Here is a 25,941-nt window from a genome sequence, read left to right as displayed (position 1 = left end):
GTCTAAATTTACAAACGTATTTGTTGCTTTATAACATAATTTATCATATGAGAACGAAGAATTATCCAGTTAATAGTGTCTTTTTCAACTCGAAGGTCGCTTCATACTGCATAAAAATCAACAAGAAGAGCATTTGCGTTATAATCATATACATGTTATCGTTTAATGTGTTTAAATGTTTTTATTCACATTAAAAAAAACAAAAACACATCTGCCAACTTTTAATTTCTTGCCACTCGGAAGAACTGCTTCCGGGTAACCCTAGTGACCTTGGCGATACTGACGGCTATGGCGTACCTCGTAAGAGTCAGCTCTGTTTGTCATAGGGGAGTCCGACGTAAGTGTTTGTGTTTGAAGCTACATGTTGTGATTTTGCAGACATGGGTGGTTAAGGATTTAGTGACACTACACACTCTTTAAGTAGCTTCTCCCGGTAAATGCTTCATCGTTCAAGTTCACAAATTCCAATAGCGCTACAAGCTAAATCAGTTCCCGCACTAGGTTAGCTGGTGTAGCTGTAGGACACTGTCGCTGATGTCTGAAATATTTGTTAATGCTCAATAATTTAATCAGGTCGACTTAAATAGTTCAAAGACAAAGTTTGTTAACCGCTACGTCAGTGACATAAAAACATTATCTGCTTTATATAAACGACAATTCCACATTTTCAAAGTTACAAATCGACAACACAAAATACTGGCACACAATAACTACCGCTAACTCGCCGCAAAAATTAGTGACTGTATGTTTTATTATGTATTGTATTATATTTTCTTTGATGTCAGTCTGTCTAGTAGCCTTATATTAAGAACCGTAAGACTGGTCATATATTAGGAATTGTGTCCGGTGTAGTTGCTGTGTTAAGTACCTTACATGATGCCTTGATTTGCATTTTTGCCAGATCTGTGTTTCCAGGATTTCATTGGACATGGGTTTACTATTTTTCCCAGTTAAAATAAAACATTTCTTTTTATAAGTGTTGCTTTTATGCTTTAATAATAAAATATTTGTCAAAGCTGTTTTACATGGGGAAAGAAATGTAATGCTGTGTGCAGAGTGCATTTTATTGTCTGGCTTGTTTGTTTACAAGTGTCCTGTTCTACAGCTCTGTTATTTCGCAGTGCTTCTCTCATAAGACCTTTAGCTGCACCTAAAAAGGATGAGGGTCACTCCTCTTTGCTCACAGCTCGGATACATGCAACACCCTCTCATTATGGTAAGCATACTGATAAAGGCGTCATTCAAGATATAAAACAACACACAACTTAAATACATTATTAATCAATGAAACAGGCTATACACACACACACACACTTAACTGATTTCGGATGAGTAACTGCAGTGTACTGTAGTAATGCAGAGATTCAAAATTGTAGTGAAGTACACAGTTTCCAGACAAACAGGATGTTTTGGACAGAGGTCTTTCATCAGCTATGCAAGCAAAGTTCTTCATATAATAATAAGTGTACTTTGTGTGCAATAATGCTGACTAGACATTTATAATCAGTAAACTCATTGAGGAGAGGTAGTTTTAATATTGAAACGTTTTCCATCCAGAGAATATTTTAAATTTTTTTAATTTATATATTCTTTGTAACTTGTGTGAACATCAGGTTATTTGCCAAAATGTCTTGGTAAACGTGTCTTAGTTGAGAGAAGAGCCAGGAGTCAAGTGGTAGATCTGCTGAAAACTGCAGCGTAATGGTAACTTGGTAATCCAGTGCTTGACTGCTGCGTTCCACTACTGCCCCATTCGTTTTTTCCCTTCTTTCCTGCCTAGTTAACGCCCCGGTTAACGTTAAGAGACAGTCCTGCACTTACCCAGGACCAACTCTGTCCTTACGCATTGCTGTTTTAGTAGTTTGGGTATTGTGCTGGCGGTGTTTTCTGTTTTACTAAAATAATGATGTGATAATAATGTGATACTAAAATAATAATGTGATGCTAAAAACTGCAGCTAGACTATAATCTTAGTGATTAAGGTACTTGACTTGTGATCGGAAGGTTGCTGGTTCAAGCACTACCACTGCTGGGCCCCTGAGCAAGACCCTTAACCTTCAATTGCTCAAGTTGTACTCAGTCATAATTGTAAGCTGCTTTGGATAAAAGCATCAGCTAAATGCCGTAAATGTAATCAATCGTATTACTTGCAATCTTTTACGTTAGTCGGTTGTCTAAACCCTGTTCTTTAAATATTAGGTAATTGCTCATTTAATAAACACTTCACTATAATTAAACTTATTCTTATGCTTAATTCATGTACCATCGCAGCAGTTTGAGGATGCAGTCATGTGTAGCAAGCTTTTATAAGCTCTGGGGGAGGCACCTGCTTGACTGTGCCTCCCAGTCCAGCACTTGTGAAGACATGTGATTTGTCTAATTACAATGAAATAGTTTCCTGGTTACAAATGTTACAGTACAGTGAAGGCCATGAACATAAATGTTGCTTAGCACAGTTTTGCTCGTCACTGATCTGCCCTCTTGTGTCAAACAGCAGTCTCTGGGTCCAGTTCAGCCTCGCATCACTGGAAGGGAGAGCGGGCCCTGAGTGTGATTCTCCTCAGCATGGGCCCTCTGGCCTATTTCTACCCAGGCACTGTCATGGACTACTCCCTGGCTGCAGTGCTCACGCTACACGCACACTGGTGGGTAAAATCACAGCAGGTCTTTCTGGAGCATCGGGAATAGCCCAGTGCTACCGCTGCCGCCGCCAAAGAGGATGTTGGTTCGTTTGCCTCTTTGACACCGCTGTTTAACAGGACTTGGACTAGTTCATCTGAAATGTCATGTCACGAAACCTTGTTAATAAACTTTTAAAAATGTAAGTTCTGAAACAAATTGTTTTAATAATGCAACAAATCGTTTGTCCTTAAGCCAAAGTTCATTTTACTTAAAGAAAAAGAGGAAAACATTTTTTTATGAAGCCAACTTAAGTCTTTAAAATGATATTTAAACGTATTAATCGTTTTTTCTCATTGTGCAAACTGTGCTAACTATTTTTTTAAAGCTCTTTTTAATTAGAGAAAAAAGCTTTAGAAGTCTGTATCTAAGCAGTTTTGAATGCTTTGGTCTACATTGCCAAATCATGCGTGTCTGTTTAAGCCTTAAATCAGGGATTTAACCATCTTTAAGGAAAGCTCATTTAGTGGGTGTCAGCTATTTTCAGAAAAGACCATCAGTCGAAATCAGGTGTTCCAGCTAAAGTGTTCAGAAACACCTGATTTTGGTGGTGCACTTCTTTGCTCTCAATCAAACAGTGTGCTAAGACTTTAAACCAACACTTAAAGAATAGGGCACTATCTACTAAAAGAGAGTATTGTATCTTTAACTAATGTCCCCCCCCCCCCACTACAGTGGCATTGAGCTAAGATGATATCATGATATTTATGCTAAACAAAGGATTGATTAGTATCAATATTGTTTGGTGTGCACTGTGTGTCTAACCATAAGATTTCTCTCTCAGGGGCTTGGGCCAGGTCATAACAGATTATGCCAAAGGAGATTCTAAGATCAAGATGGCCAGGGCAGGCCTCTTCCTTCTGTCAACTGTCACCTTCGCAGGTCTCTGCTACTTCAACTACCATGACGTCGGGATTTGTAAAGCCGTGGCTCTCCTGTGGAGCAAATAGGAAGGCTGGTCTGAGGTGTTGGCAAGTGGTTTGGATCCTGGAGCTTTTGTCATTATGATTCAATTGATTTCATTTTGTGAGATTATATTTGAATTCTCTAAATATATGATTTTGACAAATGCGGCATTGATTCACGGCTGTTTAATAGCTGTTGAGCAATTCATTTTTTTTCCCCTGCTTAAGATATGACAGTGTACCTGTGAGGGGTCTGGCCCAGACAACATGTTTTGGTCGCTTTGTGCTAGTGTTTTATTTTGTTTCATCTTAAAATCACTGGCCGTATTTTACATGATTAACTTTCAGGAAGGGAAAATATAATTGTCTACTGATTTGTTAAGACACCTCAATTGTTTGCTGTCATCAACAACTTCAAAAATAATTCTTAATATACTCTATTATAATAATCTGTAAACATGTCAGACTCATGATTTCAGTTTAGTTCTACACACCTTAAATCTTGTATGAATTTTTTGTGGATCTAATTTGGTTTGGATTATTTGGGGTGTTTTGTGAACTTTAGAAATGTTAAATGGTAATATAAAACTATTACTTTGTCTGCCTTTTTAAAGACTGCAAGCCTAGCCAGCATTAGACATCCCTATTTGCCTTGGTCTTCTTTAAGTGGCTATGGCTTTTGCGTGAAAGACTGCTGTCGGTGTTTCCGCTTTGGATAGTGGTAATTTACACAGACTCTTTCATTCAGATTGAGTATGTTTTGAAAGTTTGGGATCTATATGTAATCCACAAGCAACACCTTGTGATTTGGAGTCATTTGCTTAAGTTCACTGTGTGTGTCCGCTTCGTGAGCACAGGCAGCGACTCAGTCTGCTGTAAAGTTTTGAATTCGGTGACTTTTGCTCTAAGAATTTGGGGCTATAAGCCATATATGAACAGTTTTAGATAACAGTAAGGGAACATAATGATAATTGTTAACATAATTACATATGATGCAATATATTTGGAAAAGCTCAAGAACTGATCATGAAGGAGTTGCCATTCTCTTATTGTGTTATGTCTGCAGTCAGATTTTAATGCACATGTTAGCAGTGGATAAAGTTAAATTCGTCTTAAGATTCCTCAATATTAAATTCACTTCATGAAGTGTGCGGTTTATTTTAATCAAAAAGATGTCCAAAGCCTGTTGTCTGCTACATAAAACCATTTTGCATGTTTATGGACTACATTATGTTTAAAATTATTTTGCCCTCAAGATTTCTCATAAATCTTTATTGTAGGCAAACTGCAGACCCACTATGCATGCATGGGTTGATCAACTTTGGAGCTCTACAGATTAACTGAAGAATGTGTGGTTGTAGTTTTATCATTTTCTTCTCCTTGTACAGAAAGGTCTGATGGTCTTGTGGCTTTTGGTACAAATTTCAACATCATGTGAAATTCCCCTCATGATAAGAATTTTAACCCCTAGACTAAAATCCCCTGGAAATCATCTGCATTGTTCATCTATGTAGTAGGATACTAAGTACCAAGAGGATTACATATTTGTGCAATGTATACAATGTACATAAATATAAAGGACAGACTTACTTTTCTAATCCTTTTAGGCCAGTTTTAATCATGTTACTTTCCAGATTTTGAATTATCTCTGGTTCAACCACCTGAAAAGTCATTATATTCCAACACTAGGTGGAGACAGAACTGCACCTGTAAAACAACACTTTAGCCATGTGGTGTGTATGACCCAGAATTAAATCACAAATCTAATAAACCCACTAGACCATACATAGCCTCAACTCTCTATGGTTAACTGGGTAATTATTCATAATCCCCCTACATATAAAACTCACTGTTTACAATTAAAGACGCTAAGGATATTTTTTTTTATAAGATCTTAATTTATTAAAGATATCGTTTCAGTATTGATTGGGATTATTAAGATGTTCTTAAAAGTAAATACAATAGATTTTTCCATCACATTCCTGTTCTGTGAAGATTAAAGAGTTAATGTTACAAGAAAGCTACCCAGTAAAGGTTAACAAGTGAACACAAAAAGATAATCTATTCAACATCATCATTATGAAATTATATATCGTGATAAATATTGATGTTGAGCAATATGGGGGAAAAAAATATTGTGATCATATTTTTGCCATATTGCCCAGCTCTAAGATAAGCCCATTTTATGTGGTTTTACATCAGATACATATGCCACATTTACCTACTTCTTTAGGCCATGGCCTGTATCAAGAGGGATTCATTGCTAAGCAACAAAATGATGTGTTTCTGAGACTGGCACACAGGACCTTGTCTTGTTCAATGGTGCCAAGTATTTGGGGATTCCCAACAAAATGCTGAAGAATCCGCAATCATGGCAAGAGCCTAATGGGATTTGGTTAGGATAACACTCCTAAATCCCTAATCAGCAATCATTGCAATTTTCAGATTAGATTGGCCTTGTAAAAAATGGAAGTTCTCAGCACTGTTCTTACTTGCCAAGATAATCTTCACATCACAATCAAATTATTTTCTTCATACAGCATTATGAGGTCTTTATTGCCTTAAAGAACAAGGTAATTTCCCACAGTATGTGATTAAAATCTGATTGCATAAATTCCCCATCCCGTGCAGCACTGTCACTCAAAGATCTGTTAGTGATCACTAAAAATGATAATCATCTTAATGCTACAGTCCTTTAGGTTATATTTAGGCCAGTAGTATGTTGTATTTCTGTATGTAACTTATTTAATAATACAGCCAGTGTATCTAATAGGAGAAGGTTGTAAAGGCTCAAAGACACAAAATGCTTTTAGCAGTGTCAGTGCTATTTCAGCTTTAGAACAAAAAAATATCTGCCAAGTATTGTCCCCCAGTGGCTGTGTGAAAAACAGGAACTTGTTTTGTGACTAGGAGAAATGCCCAGGCAATACATTAAATGTAACAAATCATTTGTTCAGCTAAGCCAACACCTTTTTGTTAAGGCACAACAACAGTCTGTTCACTCCAACAGCTGTCAGTCGTTCCATATGTACGGCTACGTTTACACCCCTTAGTTTTTAAGAACTAGAAGGTCATACACCTGGTCCATGTTCAGTAGATTTACATTTTTTAATGATAAAGAAAAAATAGCAGCTAAATGTCACCACAAATTAGTAGATGCTTAAGTAAAAACACTAATGCCATACACTCCAACTACTGTACAGTGCACATAACCAATGAGTCTCAAATTGCCCACAGGTATTGTAGTTACCACATTCATCCACTTGGAAATAAACAACTCTGAGGGAGGTCACTCATCAGTGTTACGTGGACTTGTCACCTTATTTCAAGTACTGTTATAATGTACTATAACATAAAATATCAAGATTTTTCCAAATAATAAGACTGACCTCAGCAGAGACTAGCAAAGGAAACCAAACTTTGGGAAAGTACTCAACCTTTACATATCAGACTGAGGACAAGTAGAAATTGACTGCATAGAAATGCATAATAAATATTTATTCTACAGCTGCCTTACATACATTTGCGCCTAATGAGGCTTATGATGGCTTGATTAAATAAAGCTATTGAGAATGTGTTATGAGCTTATCTGCTGAAAAAGACACATATGTATCCTTGCAGATCATACAGAGGTTAACCTATAAACTTCTCATCGGTCTGATGGATTCTTAACCTTACAGTGTTCTATGATTATATCCATGTTAACTAAATAAAAATTAAACACCCTGAAACAGTCTGTGCTGTCACATTCCAGGGAAATTTGTGTGAACATTTCATTATTTAAAAGGCTGTAATTGAATGTAATCTTGAGAGCTAGAAGTTGAAGAATAATTACAGGACGTTTATGTGGACATTATGTATATTTACTATAAACAAGTCAGAATACAATCCCCAACTAACTACTCAGCATCCTTCACACTGTCACCACAACAAAACAAAAACGTTTTCAAGTGTAACTCAAAGGTTACAAATACTGAAATATTTATTTCAATACATTTTGACAAAAAAACCTGACAAAAATCTTAGTTAAATAAATTCTAAGCCGTTTATGAAAAGCTCTTTCAGATAAAATCTATTTCTGCAATTTGTCTGAAATAACAGCCAAAGACCGTCTGAGATGTTCTTTCTTCTCTATAAGTTGTGACTGCAAGGCTAATGCCTCAGTAAGAATACTCTCCAGCTCCTCGATCTGCGATGCGTCCACCGCAGCTCTCTCTCTGAACAGTGGGCATTATATATACATCTCTAGATGTATAATTGACTAACATTCGTCTGCAGGTTTCATACGTTAAGTATTTATGCTTAATGTTCCTCATTTCCCCCCCTTTGCACCTTTGGGTACAGGTCTATTACTATTAAACAATGGGAAAATGGATTCACTGAAAAACTCAAACCCTCCAAAATGAGCACAGCAAGAATAAACATGATATATAGCTAACAGTTGTTAAACAGCATAAAGTGGATGCAGGGGCATAAATGGCTGAGAACATTTGAGCTATTAGGAGCTTAGGGAATTTTTTTCGCCAAACCTCAAGTATAGTACCTAGCCTGTATATTAAATACAGAATTGTCCCGTTAACTGGGTAGTTATTTTACAGCAGTCTGGACATGACCTGTGGACTTACTGCAAGACCTTGGAGTACTTTGAAAAGAGGAGATTGACATCATTCTCTGCTTCTACAATTGGAAATTAAATAGTTATTTTTATATCTATGAGTATGTATGTAGGCACATATGCACAGAGAAAAGAGTGAGTCAAAAATTGTAGTGAAGGAACGACTATCTCTACATCTACACCGCATGTGCGTGTGTGTGTGTGTGCGAAGTCAAAACTGCAGTGATGTACACAAGGCTACCAGAGAAACAGGATGTTCCAGACAGAGGTCCTTCATCTGTTATGCAGCATTTTGCTTACACAGCTGATGAAGGACCCCTGGCCAAAACTTATAGTAGGTTATGATGTTATGGAATAAACAACATAAAGCTAAAAAGTGAACATGAACATGCCTGCCCATGCTGTTTCAAAACCACCGGTCACATCTGCAGTTGGTGACTTGGTACATTGTACCTTTATCTTCTTTGCTGCAGAATTTTCACAATATGTAACAGCATGCTCACCCTATGGAAAAAAATTGTTATATTTAGCACAAAAAATGAAATGCTGTGTTTGACATGTGACTGATGAAGAAATCTGAACAATACCAAGGGAGTCTGTGCACCAAGTAGCCTACATACTGTAAAGTTAACATCAGTTTCATGATGAAATAGAACATTAGAGAAGTGTTGGAGAAAGTGCTTTGATGCTATAAATCAGCTGCCTGGAAGACATTGGAAAACAATCTACTAATGCTTCTTCACAACTCTAAAGTTAATAATAATCTAAAGGTATCTCTTCTAAGCATATAAGGGGGGGGGGGGGGGGGGGGGTCATGTCATGTTCATGTTTAATGTATACAAATGTGCTCTATTGTGTGCTTGTATTTATTGTGCCCAAAATGAGTGTCCAATGAACAAATAAGGCCATTAGAATTAGACAATTTTAATAACATGACCTACCTCTGGCACGTTTATTTTATGTCCCCTGAGTGTCACTTCTGACTCTTTACAAGTCATGGCCTTTTTTCCTGCTTGTCGAAAGACAAAAGACCCATGTCTCCCAAAAATGAGTGTTTCATAGGTGTTGCCAAGCATTATGTGCACAAGATTTGCAAAGCATGCTCTGTCATACTGGCGAAGCTAGCAGGTCCACCCAGGGCAGTCTCCAGGCTAACACAGCTGACGCTAGCTAACCTAGTTTACTTAGCTAACGTTGCCCTGATAGCTTTTATTAGTTAAACTTGCATTGCATTAAACGGAATATGTAATTCCTGCGTAAAGTAAACCAACTAGTTAATGTTAATATATAGTCACCTACATATAAGTTTACTGTTCAGTTTAAACCTGAAGGAATCAATAACATTAGCTAGGTTACCCTTAAACAGTGGTATAAAGCAGTCTAACTGAAGTTATTTAACCTAGTTAACTAACACTTAGACTTTCTTGAAGCCCACGATGCTGCTTGACGTTAGAATAGCTAACTGCTCATTGCATGACGAGGACAAATAGCTAATTGCTCAGAAAAGAGATCATTTACCTGGGTATCAAAATTTAAATCGACCTATGAAACCAAATAAACATTACCAGATTATGTAACCGTACAATTTTTCGCTGTCACGTAGGTAGCTAGCTCGGCTTTAATTTGGCTTACTAAGTAGGCTAAAGTGCTATCTTAGCTTAGCCGTCCGTTAACGACTTTAGCTAGCACGTGCCACAACATGGAACGGCGAACGAGGGCACGTGAAGCCAGTGACACTTCTATTTACAATGTAATATTCAAAAACAGCTTCTTGCTTGCTTCTTTTTTCTCCATTCATTGCATTTTACACCACGAACAAGTAAAGCAAAAACATGGGGTGATGTATTTATCTTACGTTTGTTAAGCCTTAGCAAGATTAGTTATTTTAAACAAGGTGGGGTTTTTGACTCAAGACCAAACAGAAATAATCTGTAGACCACTATGCGATGTTGATTACAAACACGGTATTTTCTACCAAAGAACTTGGAACTTAATTAGTAGGATTACTAATTAGGCATTTGTTTCACAAATATATATATATATATATATATATATATATATATATATATATATATATATATATATATATATAAGACAATTCAACAAAGTGTTTAGGATGTTAATTAGTAGCTTCAAATCTTTAACTTTAATGAGGCAGGAGATAAGTCAATAGTTTATTATAGAGGGACAATCCAAAATCGTAGTTAAAAAACAGAGCCAGAGAGAAGTAGCCCAAAAGGAAACCGGTCAATACACAGCGAGTACTAGGCCCAACTCATACCACTCACTACAAACAGCAGCAATACTTCACAAAGAAACAGGTGGTTCACATCAATATTCCGGGACAACAATCTCCCCTGGGGATTCTGGGGAACATAGTGAAGGGCCCTTGTATTAGCTTTGTTGGTTAGGGCTGCTGGCCCAGAGAGCTGTGTGACAGTACCTTCCAAATTGCAGCTATGAGTCTGCATATTCCTTACCTTTGCAAACCTTGGAGATTGCTTCCCCCCCTTCTTAAAAACATTAGGACGATGTCACTGCACCGTATTCTAAACAGGGAGAAAGTATGTCAGGTAACTCACTGAACATGTCACAACAGAACACAGCGTACACCTCTTTGACCCGATCTCAAATAAAGCTTCCCACCATTAGTTTCTAAAACCAGATGATAAAAAAAAACAAAAAACATTTATGTGTGTGTGTGTGTATATGTGTACACACACACACACACACACACACACACACACACACACACACACACATACATACATATATATATATATATATATGAAATAAACAGAAGTAGCGCAAAACCTGCAATACGGAACTGTGTCGATCAAAATGGTCAACTTGGCATTGTTAGAAACATCAAATGTGCTCTTAAAAGAGGGTCAGCTCCGTTCCATATGCATATCACCCAAAGCCAATCACTGTTCCTTTATGCCTGTCCTTTTAAGGAACAGTCTGTTTTAAAACAGATTTATAGAATATTTGCAGTATAGCACAAGAGCTTACTCGATACAGGGCTGAGAATGGATTAGGGCTTTTCTCTTAGTCTTTTTGCAATTACAGAACCCATAGGACATCTGTGGCATAAATAAATGTTATCTAGCTTACTTAAAGCTTGTTTGCATTTTCATTATGTTAAAATAGTAGCACAAAATACTGGGAACTAGTACCACATAAGTTAATTACAGTGAGTTTATGAACCACCTTAACATGCACTGACAATCTAAGTGTAAAATGACTATTAATGGGCAGACATTCACTGCAGTAGCCTACGCTACAGCTCTGGCTTAATGCAACAGTGAACTATGTTTATTGTTTATAAGCATGCTCTTGTGAAGCCTCTAGTCACAAGCATCTTTGGAAGAGCTGTTCAAAATATCCTTTTGGCATGTCAACAACAGCATTCCATGATACATCTCATTTAACTGTGTTACCTACTTGATATCTGCTCCAGCCAGACAATGTGCTAATATTCAGTATCAAAGCAGAATCTCTCTCTCTCTCTCTCTCTCTCTCTCTCTCTCTCTCTCTCTCTCTCTCTCTCTCTCTCTCTCTCTCTCTCTCTCTCTGTGTGTGTGTAGTCATTTGTGGAGAAGACTTGAACCTTTGCAAAAGGTGACTCTTGGACATCTTCCTGGGCTTGTGGGTGTACAGGCACACAGGAGATGCACAGCTGCGTGTATGGACTGCATGTATGGACTGAGGGCCCTGAGGACATATTACGCTTCATTTTCTAATTCACTTTTTTGTGCATAATCTATGGATTTTACCTTTACACCTGCAGTGGTGTCTTTGACCTGACTTGACCGTCTTGTGGTCAGATGCCCCTGGACACTGGCTGCACTGGCCTAGTCAGAAATACGCCACTGTTCATGATAAATGTAGAGTCAAACTGAGTCAGCAGTTACCTAGCCTAAAGAGAGGTTTTATGGGCTTTGTCTGGAAGGTAGTTCTGTTGTGAATGTATTGGTTAAGCTTTATTGCAGAATCTAATCATACTAAACCCAAAGTAACGCTTAAAACACTAAACATGTGCTGGATGTGTGATTAAACCAAATTATTTAGTGTATTACTCTAAAAATGCCATGTGTCTTGCAATGGTCTCCTGAGACATCTGACACCAACTGTTTGCAAGAGCAAATGTAATTAATTTAATCTGAAATGCTTTAAAATGTAGTCACTCGGGATGTCCCAGTATCCTAAGCAAAAACAGCTTTACATGCACGATCTTAGAAGTTTTAATCGAATAGTGGCGAGTGGGCAGACACAGCAGAACGGTGCAAACATTAGAAAGGCGGTTGTGCAGACAAGGGATCTGGTACATCGGCCGACACTAAATATGCACCAACAAAGGTCTCGAGCATCAATTCGGCTCTCCACTCGAGGCGCTCTTCCACGCGCACTCAAAAAAAAAAAAAAACATACACAAACATGGCGACACGGCAGGCACGCAAGATGCTCGCTCTCCGTCGTTGGGGCATGTATTTGCTATTACTGCTGGTTCCTGGGTCGGTCTCCGCCACGCTTCGCCTTCACCAAGACCGGAGATCTGTGCTGCCGCAGGCGCGAGGCTTCTCGCTGGTGAACGTGCGCGAGGAGGTTGTGCAGGGCTTGGGCAGCGAAACTCGAATCGTGCGCTTTGCGCGAGAAGTGCAGGCGGCACCGACCGTGCACCGGAATCGGCGAAGCCCCGCGGAGTCACCCGTGCCCAAGGTTTATGGAAGGGTAAGCCGGTTTTGTCTCTTTTGTGAGCACGAAGTCAGCGAAGCGGTCGGACTGAGTTGTCTCTTGCCAGTCCGAGCTGCTCCCGAGCGCTAAGCAGCCTTTGCAGCCAGACTTCACCTTCCGTGCTCCGGCGTTACGGTGCGACCCGTGTCCCTTCCCCGATGGGTTTATCACGGCCCTGAAATGGTTACGCGAACAGACGCGGGTCCGCTGCTTTACTGGGGACGAACGCAGTTCACGGACAGTAGGAGCGCGAGCGCCAGGTCTCACCTCGCCGTTGTCCTTAGAAAGATACGGCACGCCACCTGATCGCACGCGAAGTGAGTGTCTAACGAACCCGCACCTAACGAAGTACAAGAATGAGAACGCAAAGCTTTCAGCAATTTAGTCCGGTGTAAATATGATATAAGGGTTATTTAATATCAGATAAGGCTTATTACGGCGACACTGGCGTGCAGGAGTTGTTATACACCCAGTGACGTAAGACTAAATCCAACCATGGGTGCTTTTTTTTTGTGCGATCAACCGTTTAAAGGTTCTCTTTGGATATTATTTAGCAGTTTAGTGTCGCCCCGTCTAACTCTCGAGTTAAAGCTTCCTCGTCTGGTCCTTTTCTCACGGCTCGCAGCTGTGTTGATGAGGCAGCGCCGTTTGTGCGAGAGGTGTCACTGGCCGCAACATGGCTGTTTTTCCATGGAAGAACCTTAACAACGGTGTTATTAGCCTAGACTAGACAGGGAGCACTTCATGACCGTGGTCAGCATGGGCTTCAGGACTGCACCGTGGTGGTTGCTTGTGTTACTATGGCGAGGAACGCCACCCATTAGCAGCTTTGCTGCCTGTGCATGGCAGTAAAAAGATGACCAGGGTGTCCTCTGTTTGTCTCTGCCTGGAGTCGAGATGGTGCAGGACTGCATGTGTGGACACATTTCTCTAGCCCACGGAGCAAATTCAGTCCAAACTGCAGTGGGAGTTTTCTATTCTTGTGCGTTTTAGCCTTCTGTATCACCTCAGCTGGATCTTGCCGCAAAAGCGTCCATCCATCCCGTCATGAAATCTATTTAACTGCTTAATCCCTGCATCTCAAGTCAGCTGTTGTATAATGCTACTTGGTTGGCAGCTTGTAAGGAGATTCTGTCATCATAAGATCATGGTCATGTGATTAGCATAAAATAATGTTGGAAACTGGCTCCACATAAACAGAAAGGGTGGGGGGGGGGGAGTTTAAAAAGAGTAAACATTAAAGCTACAATAGGCAATCTCCCTCAGTGGTGTTATTACAAACTAACAGTTTTAACTTGCAATCTGGAAAGTTCTGTCCCTCGAGTCTATAATCAGGCCAAAGAATTTTAATTTTAATAGTCCTGGCTTGCAAGGGGAGTAAAAAGCAAATATTTGAGTATGCTTGAATGTTTGACTTCAGCGGAACGGAGGGTTTGATAAGTGACTGGAAAGGGAACTTAAAAAAGAGTAAACATTAAAGCTGTAGTAGGCAAACTCCCCCAACAGTGTTATTACAAACAACAATTTAAATTGCATTCTGGAAAGATCTATCACCCGTTTCATAACTGGCTGGGATACGATTGGAGCAGTAAAACAAATGCATGTAGGCCTGTGGGTAAACGAAGGAGAAACACGAAGAGTATGTTTCAAAAATAAAAGCTCCAGCGAGCTGAACAGGAAGAAGGTTGAATACGAATGACACCTAGCACTGTCAGTGGTGTGTGCAGGAAATCTTCTATACGGTGTCTTCTCCTTTATGGAAGATTTACTGTAGGCCTGCACTGGGCTCAGTTACTGCTAGCAAGGTTAATGGCTTCCCCAGATGATCCAGTTAACATTTTCTTTTCTATGGTGAGTTGATATTGATTTCAAAATAGTAGATGGTGCGTTCGAAGCGATTGGGGCTTGGCCGTTTACCTTCCAGGTCTGAAGGAAGGCCTCAGTCAAACCTGAACATTGTTTTCATAGTTGTTAGCATAAGCATGTGGACATGTAGGTTAGTCACAGTAACGGGGGGATACTGAAGGTGGATGAAGGTTTATATTTCAGCCACTTTCATAACTCCAAAGTGTTTTGTTATTTTAAAAAAAGTGAGACAGATTTTTATTGGAATTCTTTTTTTGCATACTTTTTCTTTAGTGCAAAGTGCTTTTTTAAAAAGTTGGTACTAATTGTTGTTTATAAAAAATGAGAGAACTCTGAATTTCACAGTTGTTTGTCATTCATTTGTTGACTTTTGAAGTGAAACCTTGTATATTGATGGACTGTGAACGTTCTTGTCTTCAGAATTATTTTCTAGAACGGAATGCCCGAGCAAAAAGTGAACCATTTTAACATATTTATAAATCAGCCAGTCAATGAGCGCTACCTAATTCCATTCTCTGATTAATCTATATTTTTCTCATTTTGCTTCATCTATCCTTTTAGTCTTGGAGGAGCTCAGTGTTTGTTAAGATCTGCGATTCCCCTGGAAACAGCCCGAGACATCATTTCCATCAGTTTCTCTTGAAAGCTGTTTTCATTAGATTCAGAATGGCTATTGATTTTGCCTACAGGACGGGATCACAGCGCGCTGCTTCCGAAGGCTCATGAATACTAATGTACCGAGGGCTTCTACAAAAACTAAACGAGCGATTGGATCACTAGAAGAATAAGAAATAGTAAGATTAGAGTAGTTTATTTTGCTTACCTTTGCTCATGTTATAGTGAACACTGAGGTTTTATTTATACCAAATATTCTAAATCGCACTCATTTCAAGAGCCAGACAAGATCAGATAAGAATCTTCAACACAAATCTGAACTTCACTTGTACAGAAATGTTTGCAGGGTGTCCTTTTGTGCTACAGTGTAAGCTGAAGTGTTGGGTCTTTAGAGTTAATGATGCTTTCTGGCTGGCTCAGATGCTTTCTGTAGTTCTGGCAAAGCTCAAAACCCTTCACTAATCAGAGGGCTGTGGAGGGTGTGAGTGTGCGTGAACAGGCCCGAAGCCAGGCGACAGCAGAGCAGCAAGGCCTCGAAGTGGGTGGGAGGCGGAGTCCGCTTTGGCACAGGGTGGGGAGGCGGAGCTGACCCTGGCAGGGGTGGAGGAAGGGCTTGTTTTGACAGGCTCCTCCTGTTTCAGTGTGGAGAGAACCTGTCCGAACAGCCCAAAACCGCAACTCTTGCCTTGTTCCCACCTGAGATGAGCTGTTGTCTCCTGTGAGTCTGTGAATCACCCCCCACAGTGACATTGACAGGCCTTCATGTCAGTAACAGCACCATTATTCTGTTCCTGATGCATGGTAGTAATATACAGCACACTGCCAAGACAAGGAAATAGCTCCCTGGTGTCTCACTGGTCAAGCATTTACCAATGCAGCTAAATGATATTAAATTAGTGTTTTTTATTTATTTATTTATGGAAATGGGAAGGCAGTCTATGGTTTTTCATGCCAGGCAGAGGCTACTAGATGACATGCAAATTGAACTGCTGGCCCTGACATCGCTGCTGCAGAGATGATGTCATTGTTTAAGTCCACCGCCAGCTGAAATGCTTGCAGTGGTGGGCAGAAGCTCATTCTCTCTGTCCCCTCCCTGCTCTGGTGAATAATAGATAAGCGTATGAAATATTGTGGCCATTCACGTGTTTGCCTGTTTATTTTGTGAAAAACCCTCCTTTCGTTCTTTTTCAATGGCCTTGAGCTTTCAGTCCTAGTAACAGCTGTTGCAAGGTGAGCTGCGTGGGCTTTTACTGGGTGTATAGCGCCGTGCTCATTTGCTGGCGCTGTCCAGGCTGCCCTGCAGAGTAACGGCCAGACAGCGTACGCGTCTCCTCCGTCTGCACGGCGGGCTCAAGCCGGCACAAGCACTCACCATCGCTGACTGAGAAGGTGGAATCCTGTGCGCATTGCATGCGGGACTTTGTTTCTGACAGCAAGAATTTAAAGAAGACAAACAGGGCCTTCTTTCTCTCGGCGAGGAAGTCGATAGGTCACGGACTACCACATTTCCGAGCATAAGTATCCTTATTCAGCCACAAGAATGTTTGAGCTTATAGACTGCAGAACAAGGCTGCGCTGAAAGCCAACTGCTGTTCACTTTTGGTAATTAATGACCTCGTATAATGACGCAGGGAACACAGAGGAAGGGGAGGGGTACCGAGCCTTGGACACACTTGCACCGGATCACGCGGAGAATCTGGCTTACGATTAGTCCTTCACAGTAATGACCGGAATTTGACTTTCACAGAATTTTGAAAATAAAATTTGAGCCTTAATATTTAATGAAGTTGATGTTTCTTTTCAGTCTGTTGTACAGCAAGGTTATTTAAACACATATGCAAATGCCATCATATAACTGAGGCATATACTAATAAAGCATATTTCTATAGTAGATATGAAGTACCCATATCAAGTGTGTCCTGATTTATAATAAGCCTATTGTGTGGGTAAAACTCTTACTGCGTTCAGTGAATGCAGATATGCTAGACTCGTCTGACTTTATCGGCGGCGCCTGACCAGAGGATCGTGTCTTAATGAGCACAGAGCTGTGTCGGCAGAGCTGTTCTGGAAAAGCGCTGGTGCATTGCAGTGAGGTTAGAAAGCCTGGGAGATTTACCTCGGGGCCCATTCGGGCTCGCGTTTCGAGGGGATTTCCTTCCTGGGCCTGGACTGGTCATTCCCACCCTGCAGCCCAGTTGCCAAGCTCAGACGTGTCACCGTGATGAGATCCGGTGACCGTGGGCTGCCTCTGCAGGGTGCGCTACCCAAAGCCGGTAGCGTTGCCTTGTTCTGCTTTCTTATAAAAATGCAGTTCTTTTGTAGCTTTGTTGTTGTTGTTGTTGTTGTTTGTTGTTGTTGTTTTGTAGCATTCTCTGTGCTAATTTGCCCAAGTCGCACACCACAAAGAGAAAAGCTGCTGGTATGTAGTATTTTGGCCGAGAGACTCAGAAGACAACTCTGATGAGTTCCCATTTAACAAGTCCATCGTCCACCCAGAATTCTGAATTAAAGATGAGACAGACTGCTCAGCACAGAGCTGGGAGCAAGATGGGAGCAGAAGGCACACTTTCTCTCTGTCTCAGCGCTCCAGCTGTGGCTGACCCTGGTGCTCCTCATCGGGACGGGGGCCGCTCGGCGCCGCAGGGCGGAGGAGGAAAAGTACAGAGAGCTACGAAACCTTGAGGGAAAAGACCCCCTGAAGAATCTAATCTGTAACGTGACGCCTGTGTCTGTGACCTCAAGCTCTCAAAAGGTCATCCATATTAGTTGCTGATGGATGCATTACTAACCACAACTGGTTAATTAATTTGCTCAGCTAATTGAATGAGTTCTATTTCCTGTTGCTGTGCTGTTCCCAAGCTTCCAATACTTTGTTCATTTGGTTTAATAGAATGACAGTACTTATGTTTAATGGTTTCTGTGTCCCCCCCATTTACAGGCCAACCTAAATGACTCCCATAACCAGATGGTTGTCCATTGGGCTGGAGAGAAGAGTAACGTGATCGTGGCTCTTGCCAGAGACAGCATCAGTGCAGCCAACCCCAAGAGCAGCTCGGTGAGTCTGCCCGCCTCCCTCCGGCCGCGGGGTCTTTGTTCTCACGCACCACATCCTGTTTACTGTGAGTGACGAGCGCTACTGCAAGCGTGGGCCTCAATTTAACCAGCTGGCATTTCTCCTGGTGAATAACGGATGAATAATGGATTTTAATGGCGAGGGCACCGCCATGGCGAGGGTGCAGATCGTGCGAGACGGTCTCGTCTCCGCTCTGTAAGTGCAGCGAGTTCTTGTGAGAGGACGATACCCGCTTGCTGAAACCTTATGAATTTCAGCTGAAACCAGTCCGTGCAACTCTTCTGACGAGGTGTTTTTTTTTTTTAGAGTTGCAGGAGCCACGGTGACAAAGGTCATGTACAGATTCATATTCATGCTGCCTCTGTCCTGTTTTAAGCATTTCTGAGAGTCAGCTGTCAGCAAAAAATGCTACACAGTATGGAGTTGCAGCAGAATTTAGTGGAACTGACTGACTGAATCGGTGTGTCATCAGTGAATCATCATTTACTGCATTTAGCTGACACTTTCATCCATAGTGACTTATAATTATGACTAAGTACATCTTGAGTAATTGAGGGTTAAGGGTCTTGCTCAGGGGCTCAACAGTGGCAACTTGGCAGTGGTGGAGCTTGAACCTGGAACCTTCCAATTACAAGTCAAGTACCTTAACCACTGAAGTACCACTCAGGTTCAGGCTCATGGGGCCTATGTCCCCACTCCTAACACACCACAACAAACACTACAGGTAGGGTTGTGGGATCTCTGCCTTCATGTCTTTTGGAGTAACTGTGTTGCCAAAATGTTGCTTTTTTACACAAATAATATGCATATCACAATATGTAAAGAAATGCAATAATACTAATAATTATAGTCATAATAAACATAATAACAACAGCAACATCAATAATAATATTAATAATTAATAACACAACTCCATATAGATTTGGCGACCAGGTATCATATCATTGAGTCCTCTGCTTTAAAGTTGTGTTGGGGTTAAGGAAATACACAGACTGGCTGGGCTCCCCATGGCTCACAGAGATGTGAGAAGGTACCAGCTGAAGGTGCCCTGTGCTGCTGGTATCTCGCTCTGCCACTTTCAAGGCACATCGCAATAAAAAACTCCACAGACCTTGTGCCACTCTGCTTTTGATTATGTCTTAGATCTGGTCCTGCCGACAGCACAGCGCGATCCCTTCCCAAACGCAACAGACGGCTTCTAAATCCTTATTCAGGCGGGCATGCACAGAGCATTCTTTCTTTCTGTTAATGTTTAACGTGATTTATTGTTAATGCAAGTATGCTGACGACACCGCTGTAGCTAGTGTTGATATTGGCATCCTTTCAGTGTCGTCAGTCAAGCTGCAGAGTGTTTGCACCCGTCCCAAAGCCTGGAGACTAAATATGTCATGTGAAGTCTCGTCCAGGATGTGTTTACATGAGTGCAGATCTGAACGTAACAAAAAAGGAAGAGTTTCAGAGGGGAGGAGTTTTCCGAGATGCGTACCAGTCGACAGAACGCTCCAGAACTTGGGTTAGTCGAAGGATTGCAGAGACTGTGCGTGCAGGGTCCAATGCAGAAAGGGAAATTTGAGAGCTCTGGATTGACTCTGTAATTGTCTTTGCACAAAAGCAGGGCATGTAAAATTGGATCACTGTACACTGGATCCCGATCGTACTTCCAAAAGTGGAACGTGATGTGCTGGTCCTTTTGTTCAGACTCTATGATCATACCGATATTACGTCAACAGCAGCAGATTAGCGATAATTGTCACCTTATTATATTGGTTCAGTATTGAGGTTGGATGGATGTTTAGCATTATGCTAAGATACTTTAATTAGCACCTGTTCTGCCTTAGCGTGCTTTGTGGTATATTGTAGAATTATTTTTCAAACAAAGTAGCTGAACACGATAAATCAGAATCCATTGTGATGCGTTCATGCTACCGCATTACTACAGGTGGAAGTCAGTGGCTAGATATAGATACAGGATGCTTCAGACAGAGGTCCTTCATGAGCTGGGTTTGGACCCAGACTTTGGACCCAGGGATTCTTCAGTACATTCAGGAATTCTTTGGACCCAGGAGTTTTCTTCAGTACATTTGCCTTAAAAATCTCCAACAGGTCTACGTATCCTATGACTATGGAACCACCTTCACCCACATATCGGAGAAGTTTAAGATGTCTGGTGAGAAGGAGAACAGCAAGCAGGTGATCTCCCAATTCTACCACAGCCCTGCAGACAATAAACGGGTGAGTACTTTTCCCCGAACTCTTCTGTGTTTCTGTGTTGGGGGTGTGTGCTGACCTGGGTCAGCCAAGGTCACAGGCATTATGGGCATTAGGGTCTCCTGCAGCCTCTCCTGCAGACCTCGCCCTTGAACTCCAATGTGCAGGTCAGGTGCATGGCCTTGTGGGAATTGCGGTTCCTTTCTGCAGTGCAGCTCTTCAGGTATGGCCGGGCCTGGTAGGGTGAGGCAGCGTTGCTGCTACAGCGACTACTGTAGCGGCTACTGACAGAGTGATCAGTGGAGAGTGATCAGTGATCTACTGCAGGGAGAGTGATCAGTGGAGAGTGATCAGTGATCTACTGCAGGGAGAGTGATCAGTGGAGAGTGATCAGTGATCTACTGCAGGGAGAGTGATCAGTGGAGAGTGATCAGTGATCTACTGCAGGGAGAGGATTTTGCTGCAGAAACCTCTGTATAGTAATACCACACTGACCAGCACACTGGCAGTGTAACCCAGAGTTAATGGCAGAACCAAGACACAAACAGCCCTTTGACACAGGCCTGCCTGCTCATGTGAGCCTTTATTTATAGCAGTCTTGTCTTGTAAGTGTTGACTCCCTGTGGAGACATCTGTTTAGAGTTGTGTGCAGTACCGTGGAAATCGCACTTCATCTGTGAGCTCTCGCAATCTGTCTCTCTCTCTCTCTCTCTCTCTCTCTCTCCCTCTCTCCCTCTCTCCCCCCTCTCTGTCTCCCTGTTCCTCTTTTTTCAGTTTTTCTGTCTTCTCTCCAAAGGAGGTTTGATTCTTCAAACTCCAGGGTCCTCTTCGAGGTTGTCTTCTCTTTTCCTACGTGGGAGGGGGGGGGGTTGTCCTCTTTCTAAATCCAGGCCATTGGAAGGAGAGAGGTGATGGGAAAGGCACATGAATAAAGGATCAAACACTAGATGCCGAGGGAGAATTAGATCAGCAGAGCTGTAGAGCAAGGCTGGCTCATTCGCACTCTGTCTTAAGACCGTTTTGTTTTTCTCCGTTTCGAGCTTTTGATGTTTCTCAGTACTTGTTTGTTTATTCGTCAGTTGCCAGGAGGGTGAATTTTGATGCTTCTCTATTGAGAAATTAGATTCACTTAAATGTGATGTAATGTACTGAAAGATACATTTTTGTTCTCACTGTGTCCTAAGTTTCGTGTTCTTTTCAGTACCTTTTTGCGGACACCACAAACAGTTACCTGTGGAACACCTTCGACTTCTGCAAGAGTGTCCAGGGCTTTGCAACCCCATTCAAACCTACCGACCTGCTGCTCCACAGCCAGAGACCTAGTCTGGTCCTGGGCTATGACAGCTCCCACCCAGACAAGCAGGTGTGTCCAGCACACCGACCTACAGATGTTTGTCCAGCACACTGACCTACAGGTGTTTGTCCAGCACACTGACCTACAGGTGTTTGTCCAGCACACTGACCTACAGGTGTTTGTCCAGCACACTGACCTACAGGTGTTTGTCCAACACACTGACGTACAGGTGTTTGTCCAACACACTGACGTACAGGTGTTTGTCCAGCACACTGACGTACAGGTGTTTGTCCAACACACTGATGTACAGGTGTTTGTCCAACACACTGATGTACAGGTGTTCCAGTAACAGCTTCATTGTCATTCTTCTCCGTTCTCGACACCGTCTCACTGCTTCTCCGTTCTCGACACCGTCTCACTGCTGTCTAGCAGATCTTCTTGAGAATCTGCTATTGTTTCCAGTTTTGGTTAAGATTCTCTTATTATTGTATTCTGGTATAGTATCTGTTCCCTTTATGTTTTGCATGAAAAGCACTTTGTAATGCATCCAGTCATCAGTGAAAAGTTTTGCTTTCAGTTTCCTTCTACTGGGCTTGAACCAGCTACTCATTAAGATTCTTTTCTTTGGCAGCTGTGGAAATCGGATGACTTTGGAGAGACGTGGGTTCTGATTCAGGAACATGTCAAGTCCTACTTCTGGTAAGATCATTGGTGGCGATCAAGTACTTGTGGGAAAAGTTGAGTCAGAACATCCTGCGAACTTTGAGATCCTGTCACATCATGTCCATCAGGCACTATGGTCCCTTAGGACAAGGAGGTGTGTGTGTGTGTGTGTGTGTGTCTGTATCTTGTGTGTGTGTGCGTGCGCGTGTATGTATCTGTATGTGTGTGAGGTATGTATGTGGGCGCCCCACTTCTTTCTTTAGCTAGTCTGACTGGTTCTGCGTACATTTGACTGAGTTAGCCACTGTAATATTGCCGCATGCATTTGTACGTGTGTGAACTCCACAGCCCCTGCTTGCGCTTCACTATGACCACGTGTAGCCTTCCCACCCCTGTATTTACACGACAGGCTTCAAATCTAGCTGCATATTTATGAAAACAAGCAGCACTTTCAGAACAAGCAGAACTTTCTCTTCAAATGTGTTTTTTTTTTATTTTTATTACTTTTGTTTTTTTTAACCTCGAATCTTGTAAGTCTGTACGTTCGTGAAATGTCTTGAGTCTATTAAGAGAAATTCCAGTGATTTCTGCACAGTCTTGGTCTTGTTCCAGGAAAAGACTGCAACTCTGGGTTTCACTTGTTTGGGTAACTGCTTGTCATTAAGATTCAGCTGTGACTCAGGAAGGGAGTGCATGCAGAGCGCAGCACTACTGACACCACACACACTTACTGCATGGTTCTGTTTCCCACACCACACATACTCACTGCATGGTTCTGTTTCCCACACCACACACACTCACTGCATGGTTCTGTTTCCCACACCACACACACTCACTGCATGGTTCTGTTTCCCACACCACACACACTCACTGCATGGTTCTGTTTCCCACACCACACACACTCACTGCATGGTTCTGTTTCCCACACCACACACACTCACTGCATGGTTCTGTTTCCCATACCACACACACTCACTGCATGGTTCTGTTTCCCACACCACACACACTCACTGCATGGCTCTGTTTCCCACACCACACACACTCACTGCATGGTTCTGTTTCCCACACCATACACTCACTGCATGGTTCTGTTTCCCACACCATCACACACTCACTGCATGGTTCTGTTTCCCACACCATCACACACTCACTGCATGGTTCTGTTTCCCACACCATCACACACTCACTGCATGGTTCTGTTTCCCACACCATCACACACTCACTGCATGGTTCTGTTTCCCACACCATCACACACTCACTGCATGGTTCTGTTTCCCACACCACACACACCACTGCATGGTTCTGTTTCCCACACCACACACACCACTGCATGGTTCTCTTTCCCACACACCACTGCATGGTTCTGTTTCCCACACCACACGCACCACTGCATGGTTCTGTGTGGAGCCGTATCTGTCTGTGTCTGTCATCCTGGTACGATTCGTGGGGCGAGATCCCTTGCAGGCTGTGGCATCGTTGATGACTGAGATGGTCCGTGCCGCCAGATTCACTAGTACCACTAATACTACAAAACTATTACAGTACTTGAAATACTAGGTATTTTTAAAAAAAACATACAGAAAAACATTTTTTGAGTGCTGGTTGTACCTTTTTAGATGCTGCACACACAGCACAGAGGTTTTCCGGCCTCTTTGGACTGCATGGATTATTATTTTTAGGACCAAGCTTCATTGGAGGGGGCCATGCCAGCCCCCAGGCTGCAGTGCCGCAAGCAACTGCTTTTGTCTGCGTCTGAGCTGCGATGCCGTAAGCGGCTGCTTTTGTCTGCTAATCCCCCGCTGCCGTGCGCCTGGAACCGCGGGGTGAGCAGCAGTGCGTGTATTTCTTCCCCTTAGTCTAATCCCTTCATCCTTTCATCAAGAGCGTCACGAGCCCACCTAGACAAGGGGACTGGCGCGTCTCTCCACAGCCCAGACTCAGACTCCCAGGCCCAGATTCCAGGTGGTGAAGTCATGGGCTCTCCAAGAGCCCGGGCGTGTGGTGCTGGAGAAAGTGTCCTCCGGGCCCGGAGGGGACGTGTGCAGAAACCCCTCGGGTAGAAGGGAACAGCTTACGTGCGCCAAGGTTGGCTCTGCACTTCCGTGCAGCATCTCAGGGGTTCTGTTCGGTGTCTCTGTGGTTCTGTGGTCACATTAGAACTTTTGTTAGTTGACCACCAGGCGTGGATATCTGCCTGCTGAGTCCTTTGTTCGGATCTAGTGCGTGTGTGCGTGTGCGCGTGTGTAACGGCAGACCCGTGCGTTTCCTCCCAGGGGGGTGGAGCCGTACGACGGGCCCAGCACGGTGCTCATCCAGAGGCATGAGCCCCAGGGCGTCTCCAGTGTCCTCAGCAGCACCGACTTCTTCCAGAGCGAGGAAAACCGGAAGATTATCCTGGAGAGAGTGGACAGCTTTCAGCTCCGGGACAAGTACATGTTTGCTACCACCACCAGGGTAAGAAGTGTTTGTGTGTGTGTTTGTGTGTGTGTGTGTGTGTGTGTGTGTGTGTGTGTGTGTGTGTGTGTGTGTGTGTGTGTGTGTGTGTGTGTGTGTGTGTGTGTGTGTGTGTGTGTGTGTGTGTGTGTTGGGGGAGCTAAGCTGTTTAGCTGAAGGAATGCTGAATTATGCACTTGGCCAAGTACATGATAACTGAGAATTTCTGAGAAAGACATGCTCTCATGCACATCAGGATTTAGGATGAACTGTGGGTGTGGGTTTGTGTGCTATAAGTCCATCACAGCCAAGGCAGTGATATGCTTGCTAAAGAAGGAGTTCTCCCCCAAGACCATTTTCTACAACCACCTGAACAAGTTGATTATATAGATCCATTTGTTATAAAACGTGTTGTCATTGTTTTCTGTTATCAGTGAGTAAGGTTGCTTGTTAGCAGCACCTGTGGAAACTGCTACACATCCTGTACAGTCCTGTACAGTCCAGGAGGTCTTACCATTATGCCCAGCAGAGCAGGGTCATGATACCACAGGCCCCACAGCCTTCGTGGTGCTCTCTGTCCAAACGACCCTGTATCTGTGACTGAGAGATGGAGAGCACATTCTCCCTTGGCACAACATGCTAACATCACTGACCCCTGATCAGTTGAGGTGGCATACAACCGTAAATTTTACTCTCATGTTATTCACGTGTTGAAGGGATGGATGGTAATCTCACACACATTCGGCCAACAAACTATTAGTGTAACTGGTAATGTTAACTAACAACAAACTAATGTGTAGGTCCTGCAGCAAGCAGTGCCATTAACTTTCTAGAAAAGTGCAGCTAATACAAC

At 42.4% G+C, this 25,941-nt stretch overlaps 2 protein-coding genes across 4 annotated transcripts in view; both read left to right on the top strand.

Annotated features, from left to right (window-relative positions):
- The first annotated feature begins 244 nt into the window (after positions 1-244).
- On the top strand, positions 245-5,380 carry sdhdb (succinate dehydrogenase complex, subunit D, integral membrane protein b). 2 transcript variants are annotated; one of them, XM_035534285.2, is made up of 4 exons: positions 245-337; positions 1,106-1,216; positions 2,498-2,645; positions 3,464-5,380. In XM_035534285.2, exons 1-4 carry the CDS (start codon positions 289-291, stop codon positions 3,627-3,629), a joined length of 474 nt encoding a protein of 157 aa, XP_035390178.1. In that variant the 5' UTR covers positions 245-288; the 3' UTR covers positions 3,630-5,380. The 2 variants fall into 2 exon arrangements, with proteins under 2 accessions (XP_035390178.1, XP_026869471.2); XM_027013670.3 differs by having other exon boundaries at positions 2,495-2,645.
- A 7,171-nt stretch (positions 5,381-12,551) lies between these two features.
- Positions 12,552-25,941, top strand: part of sorl1 (sortilin-related receptor, L(DLR class) A repeats containing) — a 38,250-nt gene continuing 24,860 nt past the window's right edge. The window contains exons 1-6 of one of the 2 annotated variants that reach the window (XM_081699869.1): positions 12,552-12,933; positions 18,356-18,472; positions 20,594-20,722; positions 21,900-22,061; positions 22,624-22,691; positions 24,929-25,109. In XM_081699869.1, the coding sequence (XP_081555995.1) occupies positions 12,640-12,933; positions 18,356-18,472; positions 20,594-20,722; positions 21,900-22,061; positions 22,624-22,691; positions 24,929-25,109 (951 nt within the window). In that variant the 5' untranslated portion in view covers positions 12,552-12,639. The remainder of the gene's footprint in view (positions 12,934-18,355; positions 18,473-20,593; positions 20,723-21,899; positions 22,062-22,623; positions 22,692-24,928; positions 25,110-25,941) is intronic. The other variant, XM_035534142.2, reaches the window with a different exon arrangement.

The sequence above is a fragment of the Electrophorus electricus genome, chromosome 17 (assembly GCF_041902795.1).
Source record: "Electrophorus electricus isolate QZ-2024a chromosome 17, ASM4190279v1, whole genome shotgun sequence".
Classification (NCBI taxonomy): domain Eukaryota; kingdom Metazoa; phylum Chordata; class Actinopteri; order Gymnotiformes; family Gymnotidae; genus Electrophorus; species Electrophorus electricus.
This window is presented reverse-complemented; position numbering and strand designations above follow the sequence as displayed.

Excerpts from the sequence above, each read along its gene's own strand:
- sdhdb (XM_027013670.3), top strand. The coding sequence starts at position 289 with ATGGCGTACCTCGTAAGAGTCAGCTCTGTTTGTCATAGGGGAGTCCGA. Across the intron at positions 338-1,105 it reads TTGTCATAGGGGAGTCCGAC|CTCTGTTATTTCGCAGTGCT; the intron begins GTAAGTGTTTGT and ends CCTGTTCTACAG. Across the intron at positions 2,646-3,463 it reads CTCACGCTACACGCACACTG|GGGCTTGGGCCAGGTCATAA; the intron begins GTGGGTAAAATC and ends TTTCTCTCTCAG.